The sequence below is a fragment of the Protopterus annectens genome, chromosome 16.part0 (assembly GCF_019279795.1).
Source record: "Protopterus annectens isolate FY-2018-M chromosome 16.part0, PAN1.0, whole genome shotgun sequence".
Classification (NCBI taxonomy): domain Eukaryota; kingdom Metazoa; phylum Chordata; order Ceratodontiformes; family Protopteridae; genus Protopterus; species Protopterus annectens.
In genome coordinates, this window is record NC_056750.1 from 471655935 (window position 1) to 471676529 (window position 20595).

The following is a 20595-nucleotide window of genomic DNA, read 5'->3' on the forward strand; positions in this document are numbered from 1 at the left end:
ACCACAAAAATAACAATGTAACAAAGGAATGGAATGGAACAAACAGTAGGTCATCACGAAAGTATTAAATAAAAACTATAAAGCAACTAAGGCAGGAAGTATCACAGTTACAAGAAAATGGATAAGGGAACAGATCATCAAAAATCCTTAAAAAACATAGATGTGATAAAAGCAACATAAAGTATCACAACAGACCAGGATTTATCATGCACTATTTTCAATAACAGACTAAAAAATAACAGCACAAGCAGAAGAAAATAGAAGTTATGCAGATAAATATAAAGGAAAAGTACAAAATAAGAAATTCATTGATGACTCAAAAAAGTTTTATAGACCACTGGAAAACAATGGAAAAGGAAAAGAAAGACCACCATAGTCTCACTAAATCTACACCACCAAAATCCACACATAGTAACACAAACACATTTGTGGAGGCTCTCAATAATAATCTGTCTAAGCAACAGAGACCTCCAAGGCAGAAACGCAAGTAACCTCCATCCCCCAACACAACCCAAATGACACATAGCCCACAGACTCAGTGTGCCACTCAACCACAGCCAATAAGGCAAAACAATGTACCCAACACACTAGTCATAGGTGACTCGTCAGGCACACTGATTTCCCCACTCACCAGGCTAAACAAGGAGAAGGTTACTGTCGGGTGCCAGGATCCGCCACATATCCCATGCACTCAGGTCACTCCACAACAAGTACAAATATGACTCTGTCATTGTCGATGTTGGTGTGAATGACCTTCGATGTACCTCCCTGGACTACATGAAAAGAGACATGGAAGAGCTCTCTGATCTTGTAGCCCAGGCAGGTATGACCCTAGCCCTAAGTAGCATTCTGCCATCACCCAGAATGATATCACAGTACAAGGACAAAATGATTGACTTCAACAATTGTCTAAGCTTCTGGTGTCATTCTAAGGGGATCCAGTACCTGTCTACTTGAGATGACATGGTCGACAGACCACGATGCTTTGCCACAGATGACCTGCACCTGTCACCCCTGGGATTCTGGATACTGGCTAAGGCTCTTGCTGCCCCTATAGTGCCTTTTTTAGGCAGGGTTCAAATAACAAATTCACCACCATAACAGGAACAGGGAAGCAAAAACAGGGTAATGCTACTCAATGCTAGAAGTCTAAATCACAAAATGCACTCACTCGAGGCACTCATTAAAATGGAGAACATTGGTATCTGTGCAGTGACTGAGACCTGGTTCAAGGCTCCAGAGAGCACCCCTGCACTACCAGGCTATAACTCATACCACACTTTTCGGCCATGCAACCTGGACCGAAACACCAAAGGTGGAGGTGTGCCCATATTCATTAAGGATATCCACACCTCCAGGCTAGTTGCTCAGCATAATGCATCCGAGGTTGTCCAAGTGCAACTAACTCTGGGAAAAACTGCAATCTAAATTTTAGCTTGCAACAGATCCCCCGCCATGCCCCAGGATTCCCACTCCTCTTTTCTTGATGTACTGGAAAATATTAGGGTTCAACCAAACACCCTAATAATGGGCGACTTCAACTACCCCACCATTAACTGGGAAAACTACTCATGTACCAACTCCTTAGCTCAATGCTTTCTGGAATTCATAAACTTCAATGCCCTAGATCAACTTATCCACACCCCCACCAGGGGCAACAATATCCTAGACCTAGTCATTACCAACATGAGTGACCGGTGTTCCACACCTGAAGTTAACTCCTCGTTGGTCCGATCCGACCAGAAGCTTATCACACTTGATATCCACATCCCACCCCCCTTAAGGAAACCACAGTAAAAAATTTCTCCAAAGCCAGCTTCATGCTTCTTAAGACAGAAGTGGTGAATTTCATGACACCCATGCAGATGGACAATACAGTTACAACTGCTGAAACGTACACAAATGCACTCTATAATCACTTACATGAGTGCATGGATCGTGCTATCCCAAACAGAACCAAGACACTTTCCTCCAAAAAAAGGAAGCCAATCTGGTGGGCCCCTGCCATAAACAAACTGTACAACAGAAGGAAGAAACTGTTGTAAAAGAGAATAAAATCCCATGAGTGGAGAAGCTCCCTGGTCAGCCTCAGTAAGAAGCTGAGATCCCTTATAAGATCCTCCAAAGCTAGCTACGAAAACAAAATTGCCACTAAATCCAAGGACAACCACAAAGCATTCTATAGCTATGACAAGAATCTAGATGGCACCACCCAGATTTGCTCCGAGTTACAGCACAAAGGCACGAAAATTACAGAACCAACTGATATTGCCAACATCCTGGCAGATAGGTTTCAGTGCTAATTTACCCCCCTCTCATCCCCTAAAGGGCCCATATCTATACAGGAAGAATGCAGAGTACCTGTAATCACAACTACGCAGGTAAAAGCTGCACTCTCTTAAGCCAAAAACACAGCATCCATGGGACCGGACAACATCCCAGGCTGCGTTTTACATGAACTTCAGAACGAACTGGCTCCCCACTTAAGCACCATGTTCAGTAATAACCTCACATCAGGCTTTGTGCCCACTGAATGGCACACAGCAACAGTTATCCCACTCCACAAAGGGGGAGCCACCACTGATCCTGGGAACTATTGACCTATTAGCCTGACGATCCTGGTCTGCAAGGCCATGAAACGTATCATTGTGGAACTCATAAACAAAGACATTGGTAATCTCCAAACTCTGGATCCCACCCAGTTTGGGTTTGTGAAAGGCAGATCATCCCTTCTGAACCTGATTGACTTCTTTGAGGCAGTCACCAAAGCTATGGATGAGGGTAAGGTGGTTCACACAGCCTATCTTGACCTCGCCAAGGCTTTCAACACCATCCTCCATTCTGGAATTATAGCTAAACTCACTAAACTAGGTATAAATCCCTATGTCACAAGATGGGTTGTCAACTGGCTCACTGACAGAACCCACACTGTAAAAGTTGCAGACTCCAAATCTGACCTCAAAGCAGTGACAAGTGGAGTACCACAGGGTTCCATCCTGGGACCTCTCCTGTTTGGTATCTACTTCTCTGTAGTACAGGCTAACACAGAAGGCCTCTGGCTAACGAAGTTCGCAGATCACTGCAAACTAGGAGCCATAGTCAAGTCCCCAAATGATGTGGACATCCTACAGAAGGGCCTCACTGAGACAGATGCCTGGTGTCAAAGCCATGGCCTCAAGCTCAATGCCAAAAACTGCAGTGTCATCCCCTTTGGTAAAAACTCTGTATCCATGAACTACCACATAGGCAGCAATCTACTTAACACCGAATGTGTGATAAGAGACCTTGGGACCCAGGTGGACAGTAGTCTCTCCTTTGATAGTCACATCACCACAGTAGTCAGGAAGTCCTTCTACATGGCACACCTCATCATAAAAGGGTTCTCATCCAGGAAAAAAAGAGATCATTGTTCCCCTCTACTCGTCACTCATTAGACCCATTATAGAGTACAACACTCCTTTTGGAATGTACCTCACAAGACATCTGCAGCAGCTGGAAAGGCCACAGAAGTACCTCACAAAGAGGATTACTGGCCTCAAACAAATGGGGGTATGGTTTAATATTGCATAGTAAAACAAAAGTAAGAAGGAGCCTTCACCCCCACACACCCCCCTAACTATATATTCTAACTCCAGGGTCGCACTACAGTGGGGAAGGGGACATATTCCATTTACTTGCCTTACAGTTCTCTGGAGACTGCCAATAATACTTGTTAGTCAAATGAAGTGCCAGTCAAATTAAATTTCAGTCAAATGGGTGTCATTCAATTGGAAGTTAGGGCAAATGAAGTAGACCCGAAATGAGATAGAGTAACATCCATAGAAATTTAGACGAGATTAAAAAAAATGCTACTAAATGGAAAACAGCTGGGCTTATTTGCCATACCTAACTTTTTTCTAAAACTATTAACATCCTCACAAAAAGATTTATCCCTGACTAAAAATTACTTTTATGCACATTCAGAACAGACACCAACATGGTAAACAACAGATAAATGACAGCAGTATTGCTTGAAGTTCTCCATAGAAGCGGACCTAGATGCTATCCTAAGAAATATAGACCAATAACTTGCCTTTTGACAATATACAAATTATATACAGGAACTGATGTAGAAAGAGTTTATAATAGTATAGGAAAAAACAGTCATAGTAACAGAACAAGAATGTAGTAAAGGAAAATCATATGGAAGGGACTATCTGCAGTTAAAGAAAGCGATAACAGAGAGTTGTAAAGGGGGAAGAATCCAAATATAGCATGGATAGATTAAAAAAAAGCATTTTACAGAATCCCACATTTGTGGATAATGGAATGTTTACAGGTGTATAAGATGCACCCTACATCGATCATTTGCAAACTATCTCACAGCTAAGCCATGACAAAGGGGAAAAGTATTATCCAAGAGGTAAAAATTCAAATGAGGATATCCCTGTGTGATTCTTAGTTACCACTGTTGTTGGATTACCGTAAACCCATTGCTAGTTGTTTCCTTGAAGATATGTAATATTTCCATACATACATTAATATTTCCAACACCAATTGATTTACAAACTTTTGTATATGGCATCGGGTAAAATCTTAGACGATACTAAAGGAAATTGCCTGATATTTGCACTGTAAGATTTGTATTGACTGATATTTAGTGTTGTTTATGTTGCTAATTATGCAAATTGAGTATATTTTTCCATATTTCTGTGAATATCCTATTAAGCAAGAAAGGAATTTCTCATTGCCACATGAAAGCTCAAGTCTTGCTGAACAAAAGTATGTTCACAATAAATGTCTAAGCTGTACAGTTTCCAGGACATGAAAAGTTGTTTGTGAATCTTTAGAGAAACTATAATTCTGAGTTTGTGTGCATTGTAATACAGTGCAGTATTGATGTAAGGGCTGGAATGATGTAAGGACTGACTATTATCCCTGCAAAGAAGACTATGTATGGATACTTTCTCTGTACCTTTTTTAACAATATTTACTGTTCACAAGATATTTACATTTTTGTCTTATGCTTTTTAAAATGATGTTTTAGAAAATGCTCTGGAATGTTAGTATGTAAGCTGCTGGAGGTATGATATACTACAGCTAATAATGAAGATAAATATCAGGTGAACCTTCTCTCAGTAGATTTCATAAAGTTCAAATCACTAAAAAATATAAACAAAAGTACAAGCTGCATTGAAGGACTGTTCTTATTTGAATTTATATAATTATTACACATTATTAGATTATAGATTTCTGATAACATTCTAACATACTTTGAAGCTGCTTATTTCATTACAAGTCCCAAAATATCACTTTATTCATTCCTTGCCATAGCTGAATAATATTATGTAACACTTTTTTATTTACTCGACTCCTAGATATGCAACATAATTGACTTGTACTGTGCATTTTGCTGAATTTGGTGGTGCTGCGGTAGCGTTGTCGCCTCACAGTAAGATGCTGTCCAGTTCGATTCTCAGCTAGAGCGTCTTCTGCGTGGAGACATGCGTGAATGGGCGTACCTTCGTTGAAGGTTGTGCATCAGGGCTGGCAACTCGGCATGTAAAAATCTACTGCCAATCATTTGCGGACCGGAGTTCCACTGTGGCAACCCCTAACCGGGAAAAGCTGAAAGACACAACAACACAGCCCAAGTTGAAAGTCGAAGTATGAATTTCTTTTAGGACTAGTTTAATTGTATTATTGCCAGTACTTCAGCTGAATTAAGTCCCAGTTTTACGGTCATCTGCATATTTAGACAAACCATATGGCATTACTGATAAGAAAAGCTGAAAAGTGGTAATTCAAATTACTGGTCCTAGCACCAGTCCATATGGCTCACCACAATGCAGTGATGGCGTCATGACAGCCATTTATTAATCTATACAATTATGTGCTTTAAAGAATGGCTGATGCATGAATGTAGTTTGGCATCAAATGCCTTTAAGAGATCAGACTATAGGGTCAAGACAGTAATATGTATATTGATAAAATGCTTTTCTGCTTCATAAATATCTATCTTGTTGGTTAATAGTTTTCATTCTAGAAAGTACACAGAGTTACTTTATTTTTATTTATTTTGTCCATTTTCAGTGGAGGCCCGGGGAGAAAAGCTCCATACATACATACATACATACAGAAAAACTGTTACATCAATCAAGTTAAACCTCTGTTACAGATACAATACATAGGATAAAAGTCATTCATTCTGTCATATATAAATCTGATTTGTTACAGAAAAACAATTAGGAAGCAATGTAGGGGTGGCCAAAATACCTCTTTAGCGCATGTTTATATTGCCAGAATTAGTCAGGCTTAGAGCAAGGACATAGCCATTGCCTTTTAAAGTACTGTTTTAGATTTTTTTTTAAATTGGGTTAGAACGGGTTCTGAAGTAAGCTCAGCAGGAAGTGAGTTCCATATTTTACCAATAGAGTTGGCATATAGAGAATTTCCAGATGAGTTGTTGCTTTTGAGGGTTTGGACTAGTAATTTTTTGGATGAGCGAAGTGTCTTGAGGTTACTGTAAAGAGTGATAATTTTGGTAAGTACAGGTGTGTTTTCAGGTTGGTAGAGAATTTTATGTGCGACTATTAGCTGATTTGTACTGAAATTGGATAAGCAATTCTAGCCACACTAGATTCTTTAGGTTCAGGCAGTGGTGTGTTCTGTATGCTGCTTCAGTGGCAAATCTAGCAATGTGATTAAAGCAGCTAGAGAGTTTATTAAGGTTGGACTTACTCAAGTTTGTGAAGAGAAGGGATGCATAAAGGAGGGTGGAAAGTAGATGTGTACGGGCAATTACTGTCATAGCTAGTGGAGTGAGGAAAGGTTTGATCTTGTATAGTGAGCCAAGTTTTTAGACAAATGAAAGCATTAATAACCTTTACAGAAACCAAACCGATAGGGTAGCAGTTTGTTCTCATACAGATGGGCATCCTGAGACAATTCCAATCTATTGGGACTGCCCGTGTTGTAAAGGATATATAGAAATTGCAATAAACCTTGATTTTATAGTAGGTAATGGCCCCACAGCATAGGACAGGATGTTAACAAATGTAAAATGTATCAAGTTGAAAGATATAGTAAGACCTGTACTCTAATCTCCTTTAAAGTTGTTTCCTTGTTCTGCTGTAAATAATTCATTGCTGAAACTCTCAAAGTCTATTGAAATGTCAATATCACTTCAAATATTCATAAAAAGAAAGCAAACAGGACAATTTAAATATTAAAGAGGACAGGTGAAATTGTGTAGCTCACATATGTTCACCACTGGGGTTACTTCTGGGAGCCGCTGAGAACTAGATTCTACAGATGCTCGGGTTCTAAGTTAAATGTAATGTAGCGTGCACTATGTTTGCGCATTTTAAAATGTTCAGTTTAGTTACTCTTGGGGAAATTAACTGATGTTTGCAACACTCAGAGTCCCTTAATTCGGAATTTAAAACGCAAAAGTTTAAATATATCTAAAAACATTACAATTTTAAATAGAAAGTTTTAATTGCGTTTTAAACTAGTTATTCTTGTGCGTCAATGTGTTCCCGCCCCTTTTGCAAAATAATGGGTATCTGTTTTTTTTTTGGGGGGGGGGGTAATACGTGATGGTGCAATGGAGTCTCTGCATCCATGAATTTCCACTGATATTACGCTACTTTAATTTGTTGCAATTTTAGTAGACTCGGCGGAGCGGTACAGCTCCTCCGTGCTGTAAGTTCAGTTTAATAATAGACTGAAAAAGAAATTATTTGCCGATGCAATCACAAATGAAATGCTACGAAGGGAGTCGAACTTTGGACCGAAAGTCTTGTACACTCTGAAAATTGGCTTTGGTGAATTGCCCTAGAATTCTGAAAGCTCAGACCCGGACTGGTTACATTTTGTTCACCTCTTGGCTGGTTGTTGGTTTCGATCATGTGACGTAACTTTGCTCCAATCGGGAAGGGCAGTGCCTGGGAGACTCCACTAATGAGCTAGGAGATCACATTCAAAACAGACAGTGGCATTGGTAAAGGAAAGGACATCGCTTGGAAGGAATCTCACGCTGCACGGACATCTGCGCCTCATGTAGAGGGCAGCTGCAGCGGTACAAGTCGGTGGTCTGACAGCAGCACTGGGTCGTCCTCGTTGCTTGGGTAGCAGCTGTGTAAAGGGCAGTAGCGTGACGGCCGGAACTGTGCAGGGAGAGCTGACGGGGTGGGCATCTATTGTTGCACTGCTGCATGCAGCTCTGGCACTTGTTCCTCACAGAGAGGGACCCAACGGATGGCCAAGTGCGCCGAAATTTAGTATTCACAGCGCTCACACATCGAGACTGAGGAAATGCAACTTGGAGCTCAACAAACGAGCTGGTAGCTTTTCCCTTGCTTCTGATTTCTTCTTTTCACTGTAATTGTGCCGCCTTGCAGCTTGCCAACGAATGCAACTAAAAATGCCCGTGAGGAACAGGTACAACTTGGTGGACGATGGCTGCGACTCCCGGGTGCCGTTGCACAATGAAGACGCTTTTCAGCACGGAATACATTTCCAGGCAAAGGTACGAGACGGAGAGTATGTCTGTGAAGTGATGTGGTATTTTCAGCCTGTAATTATGCCCCTAAATCAACTTCATCCTCCACGCTGAGTAAGTGATGCGTTTTGAATGACACCCCTCCCTCACGGATTTCAAATTTAAAACGGGAAACTGAACACCTGCAAAGCTTTCGACCAGTACTGTGGACCCTACGGAGTTAATGCATATCTAAGTGTTTCTCCACGTGCTTTTATAACCCCTTCCTAATATTTATAGTAAGAAGGTGTGTGCTTAGTTGTTGGGAGGGGTGGTCGCTGAAAATAACAGACTGCTGCTGTTTACCACGCTGGGGTCCATAGCAGCACTTCCCCGGCCATATTAATGCCGTCCTGTCTCTTGTCATCCACTTGCGGGCAGCATGTGTCAGCGGTTGGATTTGAACATTGTGAATGAGGTTTCTGCCTGATTACACCATTATGGCTCGTACTCTTTGAATGAGCCGATTATAGACTTAATTGGCGCCCTGAATTTCATTATCTGGGAAGACACCTCGTGGGATTTAGTTTAAAATGAGACGTTTCTTCTCTAGGAAGAGACCGAGTAGTGTTACTACTCTTTCAGGTACCAAATTATTGGGGCACAATCTTAAAGCAGCGACTGAAGGTGCCAATGCGATAAAATCATGCTTGTCCAAAGGGAAAAATAATTGTTAATAGTACACGTGTTGGACCAAATTACTTCAATTCCACATGATCAGGTTCTCTGCAATGTTAAACTCTAATCTGAATCGGGGCTAGCCTTAGCAGAGTCAGGGACAGATCCAGAAGTAATCAGGGGCACTTTAATACTGGAACTGGTACCATTAACTTCAGACACTGCCAGAATAAGATGATATGAATTAATGTACATTTTCTGAGGTAAAATAAGTCTATGACTCTATTTATTCAGTACAATTCGCAATCTTTTCTCCAAGTGACCACTTTAGGGGGGTTAAGGATGACAGAGCTAAAATTTGAGTGAATATCGGGGTAATTGAGAGGTTTAGTTAAATGTGATGAAACATTTACCTTCTAAATATCAGCCGTGGTCCTTGTAAGATTTAAGCAGGGTAAGGTCATGAAGTGGGTGCACATTGTACCCCTTGGTACCACTGACTGGACTACATGAATACTCGTGGCTTTCCCGTGTGAATTTCAAACAAAACTGTTGGCAGTGTTTATTCCCCGAGTTAGCAATACAAAACCGTGCTATGTTAGTAGTATCCTTGCACAAAATGTTTGTGTAAACATGTAAATGCGTAACCGTTCTACAATGGTTACAATGTAGCCTGAACGCAAATATTAGTATAAAATGTATCCATAAGATAATCTGTAAATGTTGTTGTCTTGAAGTTGTTAGTGCTTCTTGGCTAGGCTGCAGCTGCAAACGAACTTTGGACCATTTATCTCACCATTACCAAGTTAATTTAAATGACGTGGTTAAAGGATTCGTCTTTTCCGTTCAGTTTGTGCTTCGTATAGGGGTTTAATCACTTTCCTTAACTGTTTATTTTGTCTAGGGGTGAGCTAGAATATGACTTTGTCGCAAGGAGTTAATACAGCACCGTTACCTGTGGTCAAAAACTGAGTCTCGCTCCTTCTAGATCGTCGATGTTCATGAAGTTAGACTTGTTTAAGCACACTTTGAACTACGTGCATACAGGAGCTCGTCATCTCTACATTTTAGGTCTAGACCCGATGACCTTTTATTAGATCGATTGTGTGACCCACCTGCTTAGACTTTTCACTGTTAGTACTGTGAAATAAGAGGTTTTCAGTTCATCTCCTTTTAGAAACCACATACTGCGTGCGGTTAATAAAAGTGGAACAAAGTGTGTACAGTATCCACAGTCAAGGAACACCCATGGAAGTGCAGTGGCCAGTTGTACAAGTCTCTCTGTGTGTGTAATATATATATATATATATATATATATATATATATATATATAGATATATATATATATATATATATATATATATATATATATATATATAAAATATACACACATCATTTCAGATTATATTTTGTATGTCTGGTTGCATTTTGGATTTTACATTTGATCTTGGCGTACAGTGAACCTATCCATATCTAGCCAGCTAACACACAGGTAGTAATAAATTTAGGGTAATTAAGGTGTCGAGGGGATGTCAGCATTTGTTTTTTTGAGTGTCGGGCTGACAAATTCAGTAGTGAGGAATAAGAGCCTTGGTTATATCATGCTTTCGTCTGTTACTGTGCTTTTTTCACTGCTGCTGTAGAGGTAATTAATTGTTAGCACTTTTTGGAAAAGATGCATTTCTGTTTCTGGCTTTATAATTGGTACATGTGTACATTGGGCATGGCTTGACTTGATACCAGCAGTGCGAAGTGTACACTGGAAAGCAGAAAACAGATCAAGCAAAGAAAGAATGAAAACAGATCAAGCAAAGAAAGAATGAGAATGGTTTTCCTTCACAGCCATCTTAACCTGCAGTGGTGCAGTTCACCTCTTCATTTCTTCAGAAACTCAGAGGTACATGAGCAGTTCACCTCTTCATTTCTTCAGAAACTCAGAGGTACATGAGCAGTAGAAAGAAATCCACCTGATAACAATCCTTTATGGAAACGTACGAGGCTGTGAAAGCTGCCTTAAGTAGCTGTAGAATGCAAGTGACCTACTGGAAGATTGGATCAAATTTTGCAGTAGTATAGTGAATGTATTTTTTTTCTGTACCTTTGCACACTTAGGAGCAGTATGTCTCAAATGTAGAATGTTAACAAATGTTTTGTGAATTGATGGTTATGGTAAACATTTGTTCTGATTTTGTAAGGTAAAATGTGCGACATGATCAGTTTTTATTGGAAGGAGCATTTTGTACTCCATGTGTACATGCTTATAGGTTGCTATGTGTTTTCTAAGATAATGACCACAAGACCTTTTTAAGCCTAGCCATGCATCCTAAATCTCTGACAAGTTCTGGTTCTCCTGATAAAGTGTAAGCAGAGGCTTGGGAGATGAACCATGAGACATAGCTGCCAAGGATGAATTTATATTTGCAAACTTTTCCAGTGTGACTGTGTGGGGAGTATGTATTCTATCATGGTCATTAAAATGTTTAAAGGTTGATATTTTAAAATGTGGGGTATTCAGGTGGCTGAGCAAATGATCCCACATGATTAGGGTAATGTTATGGAATGTTTGGATGTAGGTAATAGAGGCACACATATAAAGAGGCATGATATCTCTTGCAGTAGATGTATGATGGGGCACATGATGGAAGTGCTGAGATGCAGCATGCAGACATCTATGGCAGAGGGCCTGAAATTGGCTAATACCTGAGACAGTCTCGACAGTTGCGTATAATTTGCATTATGAATGCTCCTATGTGAGTAGTACAGAGGGTGGAAGATTTTCCTTTCCAACTACCAAAACTTTTAAAATACATATATATATATATATATATATATATATATATATATATATATATATATATATATATTTTTTGTAATTCAATTTTAACTATACTGAAGTACATGTTGGCATTGCTTCAGTTTTCTAACCATCCTTCATTGGCGAATAACCCCTCTCAGCTGTTTATACCTCACTACAGCTCTTTCATCTGTACATATTTTCCTTGCCCAACCAAGAAAGGCAGGGAAAGTAGTAGACAAGGTGATTTATTTCAATGTAAATCATCATCATCATCATTCTCTTTCGGCTTTTCCCGTTAGGGGTCGCCACAGCGGATCATCTCTTTCCATTTCTTCCTATCCTCTGCATCTTGCTCTGTCACACCAACCGCCTTCATGTCCTCTCTCACCACGTCCATAAACCTTATCTTAGGCCTTCCTCTATTCCTCTTACCTGGCAGCTCCATCCTTAGCATCTTTTTCCCAATATACCCATCATCCCTCCTCAGCACATGTCCAAACCAACGCAATCTCGTCTCTCTTGCTTTGTCTCCAAACTGTCCAACATGAGCTGACCCTCTAATATACAGATTCCTAATCCTATCCATCCTAGTCACACCGATTGCAAATCTTAACATCTTTAACTCTGCCACATCCAGCTCTGACTCCTGCCTTTTTGTCAATGCCACTGTCTCCAACCCATATAACATAGCTGGTCTCACTACACTCTTGTAGACCTTCCCTTTCACTCTTACTGATACCCGTCTGTCACAAATCACTCCTGACACTCTTCTCCACCCATTCCACCCTGCCTGTACTCTCTTCTTCACCTCCCTTCCACATTCACCATTACTCTGAACTGTTGATCCCAAGTACTTAAACTCGTCCACCTTTAGCAACTCCACTCCCTGCATCCTCACCATTCCTCTACCCTCCCTCTCATTTAGACACATATATTCTGTCTTAGCCCTGCTGACCCTCATTCCTCTGCTCTCTACAGCATATCTCCACCTCTCCAGAGTCTCCTCAACCTGATTCCTACTCTCACTACAGATCACAATGTCATCTGCAAACATCATAGTCCACGGGGCCTCCTATCTGATCTCATCTGTCAACCTGTCCATCACCACTGCAAATAAGAAAGGACTCGGAGCTGATCCTTGATGTAATCCCACCTCCACCTTAAACGGATCTGTCACTCCCACTGCAGTCCTCACCACTGTCACACTACCCTCGTACATATCCTGTACCACTCTTACGTACTTCTCTGCCACTCCTGACTTCCTCATACAGTACCACAACTCTTCTCTCGGCACCCTGTCATATGCTTTCTCCAAGTCTACAAAGACACAATGCAACTCCTTCTGACCTTCTCTGTATTTCTCCATCAACACTCTCAGAGCAAACATTGCATCTGTAGTGCTTTTTCCTGGCATGAAACCATACTGCTGATCACTAATCATCACCTCCCTTCTTAACCTTGCTTCCACTACTCTTTCCCATAACTTCAAGCTGTGACTAATCAGTTTTATCCCTCTGTAGTTACTGCATATTTATTTCAATGTAAATATAAGGTATAATTTGGTGAATACGCCCAAAGACAAACCTTTTATTCCATATCCGGTTTGTGCATTATCATGCATTCCTTGTGAATGCACTTTGTATCAAATATGATAAAGGGAGATTTTTTTCTGTCTCATTTGTATGTGTAAGAGAAAAAGGTCTATGCATCTACATGATGGCATCTTTATTCAGTTAGCATCTTTTTATTCTAGTTTTTGATTCCTAAAATTAAATCAGTTAGCAATCATTTGTATTCTATTCTAAAGCTTGTCCTGCACAGAGCTTTGTTTTGCCTGAAAAGCTGCTTCGTTTTGTCGATTTACTATTCTAAATTTTACCAAGGTATCGTAATATGGAATGAATGGGGGTTTATGTACTCTGCTTTCACATTTAACAGAACACATAACTGGCGTGCTTTTAGTGTTCAGCAGTACATCCAAGTAAATTTTAAATGCAGGTTAAACCATGTGAATCGGAAACGCTGAAGGTCGGGGATGTATATAGAATTCTTAATGGATGCTTCTGGTTTGGTAAAGGTTTTACTTTTAGAAGCTCTTGAAACCATGACATTTGCTGCATTTTCATTGTTATACTTACATTTTTTATGAATTTTTACAGTGTGATACTGAAGACAGGTTCATGTAATTAATTTGATAGTTGACTATCATTTCAGAATTGCAGCTGTGTTTCTTGTTGATAAAGAGAAGTTTGTACTGATAACCTGAAAACTGCCGAATTGTCAACTTTCTACTAGTATACCCAAAGAATAAGCACAGGCCCGCTATATCAAGCACTGCAGCATTTTATTTATTACCAAAGTTTGTAGGTTTGTCGCACTTATTTTCAAAAAAATGAGAAAGATGGGTGTTATTTCTTCACCTCTTTCTAAAATTATTATTATACTGATATTAAACGGAGACCACACTGACCTTCATGTCCAGATAGAACTGAATTGTGCAAGGCTGTGGACATTGTGTTCATTGGTAGTGGGACGTGACTAGGGAGACAGGCCAGTAGCTCAGTAGAAAAGATGCACGTCTGAATGTTATGCAAGTGTATCGGCTATGAAACCCTAGTAACTGTACAACAGTGTAGAACAGTGAAACACCTGTGTCTGTGTTTTAGTAAAACAAGACATTGTAGTAGTCCCTGCCTTACTTTCAATTTGGAATGTAGATTTGCAGTTGTGGTTAAAAAAAAAAATCTCTGAAGCAAGCCTATTTTATTTCTGGTTATGGGTAACATCTTGTTGATTTGTCCAAAATGGTAGGGCCTTAATGAAATAAGATTTTACAGTCCAGACTAGACTTGTACTTGTATGAGTCTAGTGATCCTCCTAGGATCTGTTTGTTTGAAATTTTGTTTCCTCATATCCTGGGAAGGATTTTCAGTGACTCTCTCCTTGTTTTGTTTAACCTTCAGATATTTTCTACAGGAGGGAATTGCCCAAATTTAGAATGGACTTTTACAAATGAGTATCTTGGCTCTTACTCCTTTTTTGAGGTATTGGTATCAGTGTGGTACAGTCTAGCAGTTTACTTTGTGGAGACAAATTATTGTATTGCAGACAACCAGCATTGTACTGTCTTTTAGTCTCCTATGAAACTACTTTCCTGAATAGCTTTTTTTTTTTTTATCTTTAGTCAACCTTATTTTATTGCAATCTTTGTTGCTTATTAAAAATATATATATACAGGCACTGGAGTCTTGCATGCGGTTTAAACTTGAACAATAACAGTAATGAAACATAATTTTACTGATCCAACATGACCTCGGTAAAATTCTAGGTTTTCCCTCTTTCAAATAAAATTTAGGACTGCAACACAGTTGTTTACTAAATGGTGTATACCTGAAAACACCCCAACTGCTATTGACAGCACAAGCTTTGCATTGTAAGGTTTCATCTTGGTTAAATCTTTATCCCTGGCTTCATGCAGTGGAAGGATAGAGCTGCGACTGTAACCCAGGCAGCCAGAGTTTTGAATAGAAGCCTTGGCATTGAAGCCAGGCAGGGGGGCTGGGTAGAAGTGGCTTTGTTAGGTTGTCTGCTCTGGGAGGGGGGGTTTGGTTTCTGTTTGTAATCTGCCACACCTCTGTGTGGTGATGAGGACAGTGCCATGATCACATGGCACACTGCTGTTAGGTTTTTAGAAGGCGTTGCTGCATGCAGTGATGCACATGATTTTAAGTAGCTCTTCTCAGTTAGACCGTACAGGAAATCCCCTTGTGCAGAACAGCATGTGTAATTCTGTTGGCTATACTGCTGTGATCTTTTTCTCCTAAATAGCCCACCACTAGAGTGGGGACACTAATGTAAATAGAAGACGTAAAGCAGCTTATTGTCCACTGCAGTACATGGAAGGAAGTGCGACAGTTGTGAGAGAACGATAATCTTTATATTTTACTGTGTATATTCTCTTTAACATAGTTAAATCGAGTGACGTATACAGACATTATCCTACCAAAGTATCAATCGATTAACCAGTTAAGCATGAGAATGTTGCTACAGTATTCCGTTGTAGTGCTTCCAGTGCCAGTGCCTGGGTTACAGACACTTTGCCTTCAGTATTATCCGTTTGGTAACTCCATTGCAGGGTTTCCATCTTATCTTTCTAGTTGATCTTTTATCTTCTGTCTTGTGTATTAAAAGGACATAACCAATGAACGTATGCCATTGTGCAGGTACAGTACTTAGAAATTTTATACATGCTGATTATCTGTACATTTTAGTAAGGTTTTTACATGGTATGCGTACTTTATTAAGGAGAAGGACAGTGAGGTTTTATTTATGGATTCTTTGTATTTTTTATTTCTTTTTGCCTGAATTATTTTTTGTTTTGTCTTTGTACAAGTTCATAATTGACGTTACAGCAGATGTCCAGAAAGAACACTTGGAAAAAGGCATTGTTGGCCTAACACAAACCCCGATCTAAACATAGTAAACTGTCCTTGGGCAAGAATTATCAGACACATTAATTTGATTTGATCTTAACTTGCAGGCTCAGAATGCTGAGTACAGTGGTATGATGACCTCTCTGGACCTAGATGCCATGCCCTTGCTTATAAGTTGGACAACATAGAAGGATTTTTTTAAATACCTTGGACCACATGTTAGTAGAAGGGTAGGCTACTATCTACATGAGTTCCTAGATCCCTGACTAGTGAATCATTTATTGGTGACTTGGTTACTGAGGTGTGAGACTTCCCAAAAGGTACTATAATGTATTTCTTGGTACTGCTTTTTAAGCCTTAGCTTTGGCACCAAATGTTTGTCTGTATTAAACCTTCCTGAAGGGTGTTCTCATCTGGGGGTGGGGGTTCGATGACTGTTCCCAGTTTGCGATCATCTGCCAACTTGGTTAGCCAGAGGCCTTCGACATTGTCTGTGACATCCAAGAAGTAGATGCCAAAGAGGAGTAGGCCTAGTACAGGGCTCTGAAGGGACTCCACTGGTGGTTGGCCTCTTTGTGGAGGTGATCCTCCTGAGTCTTATCAGTGAGCCAGCTAGCTAGCCATTATGTCATAAAGGGGTTTATACCTGGTTCTGTAAGTTTGACAATGCTCTAGTGGAGTATTGTATTAAATGCCATAGCCATGTGTAGGTAGGCAGTATACACTGGTTTCTCCTCCAATGTCTTACTGACCTTTTCAAAGAAGTCCACCAGATTCAGTAGGCATGAATTCATTTGACAAAGCCAAACTAGGATGCCTCTAGTATCTGGTGGTCTCCTATTCGCTTGTTGATTCTTTCCATGGCATTACAAATGAGACTAGCCAGACTAATGGGTCTGTAGTTTCCAGGGTTTGTTGAAGGTCCCACTTATGAATGAGATGACCATCACAGTCCTCCATTCATTGTAGCACAAAGCCTATTTTAAGACTATAGTTAAATATTGACTTTAGGGGTCCTGATAAGTCATATTTTAGATTATTCAGGAGACCTGAGATGATGTTGGGGTCTATTGAGGCCATGTTCTTGCCGTTAGTGAGTGCAGCCAGTCTATGCTCCCTTGTTTATAGTTGGAGGGGTTATGTTTGAGGGCATTTGGGGGTGAAGTTGGAACTGAGTTTTATTCAGTAGCAAGTTTGCTATATTGCCAAGTTGTGTAAATGTTGCTTTACTAGCCACCAATTCTGCACATTCCTGTTGTGCTGCCCTTGAGGTTTCTAACACAGCTGTAGAAGGCATTATAGCCCTTTCACATGGGAGGATATCTCAACCTCTGTGTTGGCTTTGCTTGATCTAATTAGCCCTCTTAGTTCCCTATTTACTTTGTGAAAGTTTATATCTTTATGGGAATTATCCTTTCTGATTTTTTTTTTTTGCCATAATGTTTCCCTTTTGTTGTATATCCTATTTAATTTTGGGACGCCGACAGGGTGGTTTATTTCTAGGGCTAGTCCTGGGCGTGCTTCTGATTGGTACAGCAGCCTCTGTGCATCCATTGACATGGTTGTACAGTTTCCGAGAGCAGTTTGATATAGGCTGGTGTGTTGTCAGGGTTTGAAGGGGCACTGAATTTTGACAAATCATCCGTTAATAACTGGTAATTTGCCTTGGAATAGTTCCTAACTTACTGGTTTTAAAGGGATTACAGATTTTCCTTTAATTTCAAAGGAGCCAGCTTTATGTTCAGACTTTACCAGGAAGGATGAGACATGGGATGAGGGGTGCAGTGTTCTCCCATATTGTGAGTACTAGGTCCAATATGTTTGAGCTTCTAGTGGGTGCATTTATTATTTGGACAGGGTGTTTTGTATTTAAAAAGTCCATGAGCTTGATGTCTGAAGATGTGAGGCTGTATAGGATTCCCACTTTACAGAGGGGTAATTGGTTTCCCATGAGTAAGGTGTTGGGTTAGATGGTAAATGTTTCTAGTAGGTCCAAGTATGCATTGTGAGCATTTTGGGACATGGAGGGCAACCTATATCTGGCTAAGATATGGACTGTCACAGACAGAATCTGATACTATATATGGAGGAACTCCAGCACATCATTCTGTTTGACCACCCTAGAGGTATGCCTGTTATTGATGTATACTGACATCTCCACCGTTAGCCCTCATCTGTGCACCTACCTGTCTAAAAGTGTGCAAGGCATTGAACCATTGCACTGCTGGCATACTCTCTGCTGCTTTAAACAATGTCTCTAAATGCACAGATATCTATATACTTGAGTGCAAGGAGGGCTTGGACTGAGTTTATTTTTTTTAGTCTCTGGGCATTGAACAGGAATACCTTTTAAGGTTCTTTTGAGTTAATTTTGCTATGTCAAGAAGTTTGTCAATTTGGCTTTGCCTTAAAGTCATGTGGGAGGTGTATAAAGATTTAGCCAGTATTCGAAAGCCTGGAGGGGAAAGGTACAGACTCTCCCTGGCAAAGCAATGTGGTCTGTTGACCATATCCTCCCAAACTGACAAATATCGGACCTCGGAATAACATAAGAAAGACTGCCAGTTGTTGAAATCTATCATTTTTTGCTTATATTGTGGTACCCTCCTCCTCTGTGTTGGTAATATGCTGCTCAGTGCCAGGTTTCTACCAACCTGAGACACATGTTTGGTAAAATGCCGAACTCTCCACCACAACAGGAAACTTATAAACTCTTTAATGATAATGAATAAAATCACTCACTGATTGTAATCCTGGATTTCTGTGGATTACATTCAGTGAGTGATTTTTATTCATTATCATTAGAGTTTGTTTCCTGTTGTGGTGGAGAGTTCGGCATTTTACCAGACTTGTGTACCTTTTGTTCCGTCTCTCCTTTAGTAGTTATGAGAGAGTTTTTTTTCTTTTCTTAGCCTGAAACACTAGTCTGAGAGCTCTGTAATGTCTCTTTACATGTATTCCATTGAGGTACATCTCAGGTTATTTACAACTGCATGGACTATGATTGTTTGCTTGCTTTAGGGGCTTAGTGTTTGTGGGTCCACTGAAAGTGACAGCATATGTGGTGTTAGGTGGTGTTTTTCTGTGTGGCTTTGTGCTTGTTGAGGTGCAGCTTTGACAGCTAGGTGATGGTCAGTTAATCTTTGTTTAGGAAGATTAGGTGTCTCAGCGTGCATGTGGATTTTTGACAACCTGATGTCGACTGAGGTTATTCTCCAGTGTCCTTGTGCAAGTACACCTCGCATATGGTCTGATTCTTTTAAGGATTAAGTGGTTGTTGGTAAACATGAGACAATTGCTACATTCTCAAGATGTTCATATCTACCAAGCTGGTTACAGAGAAGTTAGGAAATGGCAAATCCTTGCTGTCTCAGTCCTTTGATTTGTGAGCTACAGGGGGTTGGTGTATTGTGGTTAGAAGGCTATTAACGGTGCTTACTTGATGCTGAATTCTCCTAAATTTGTAGATGTTGCTCCTAGACACCCAACTAGATGCAGTAAGCTTGTTGGCACACTGGATATTTGCACTATATTGCTGCTTTACAGGTTGCAGTTTTATGGGCTGTTCTACAGAGAAAAATTGCTTTCTAGGTCTCTGCTACTGTACAGAGCGTTGCTAACCCATGCAACATTTATAGCAGTGCAGAAAACTAAAGCCTTCTGACAATAGACAGCTAGCTGGAAATCCCTTGCTAAAGGCAATTTTAAGATGGTAACCATGAGAGAAAGAGAATATAACAGTCTAGTAGCAGTCTTTTCCACGATGCCAGGTGGTAGCTGTGCTTAGTAGGCAGATGAATATGACCTTTGGGACCAGTTTTATAGAACAGACTAACATAAGCAATCAATTGATGTGTATCTAGTGATGAACTGGAGAAGGTTCGTAGGCAAGTACTAGACTAGTTGCCCTTGCAGGCCATTTTAAGCTTAGTAAAATCACAAGCGCCAACCAGTAATAAAAAAGAAAAGGAAGAGGCCTTCAGAGTCGAGTGCCGCAAAAAGACTTTATTTACAATGACACACTGAGCGCGTTCATCCACAGGTAATAGGACTTCTTCAGAACCATAAACAAAGCCTTTTTAAGCATCATGTAAGGAGACCCATGCATGAGTTAAAGCACTTGGGAGCTGCTTCTGTCACTTAAAAAATTTACCCCAGAACTGCCTCTGGTACTACTATTTCCCCACCCATAGATCCAAGTTGCACTCTAATATAGACCAGGG

At 40.2% G+C, this 20595-nt stretch overlaps 1 protein-coding gene across 1 annotated transcript in view; it reads left to right on the forward strand.

Moving 5' to 3' along the window:
- Positions 1-7596: 7596 nt before the first annotated feature.
- The window catches only part of LOC122790910 (carboxyl-terminal PDZ ligand of neuronal nitric oxide synthase protein-like), a gene marked incomplete in the record, with an annotated part of 1500930 nt that continues 1487931 nt past the window's right edge, over positions 7597-20595 (forward strand). Inside the window, 1 exon segment of the mRNA XM_044058594.1 lies at positions 7597-8512. Within this exon segment, the coding sequence (XP_043914529.1) occupies positions 8396-8512 (117 nt within the window).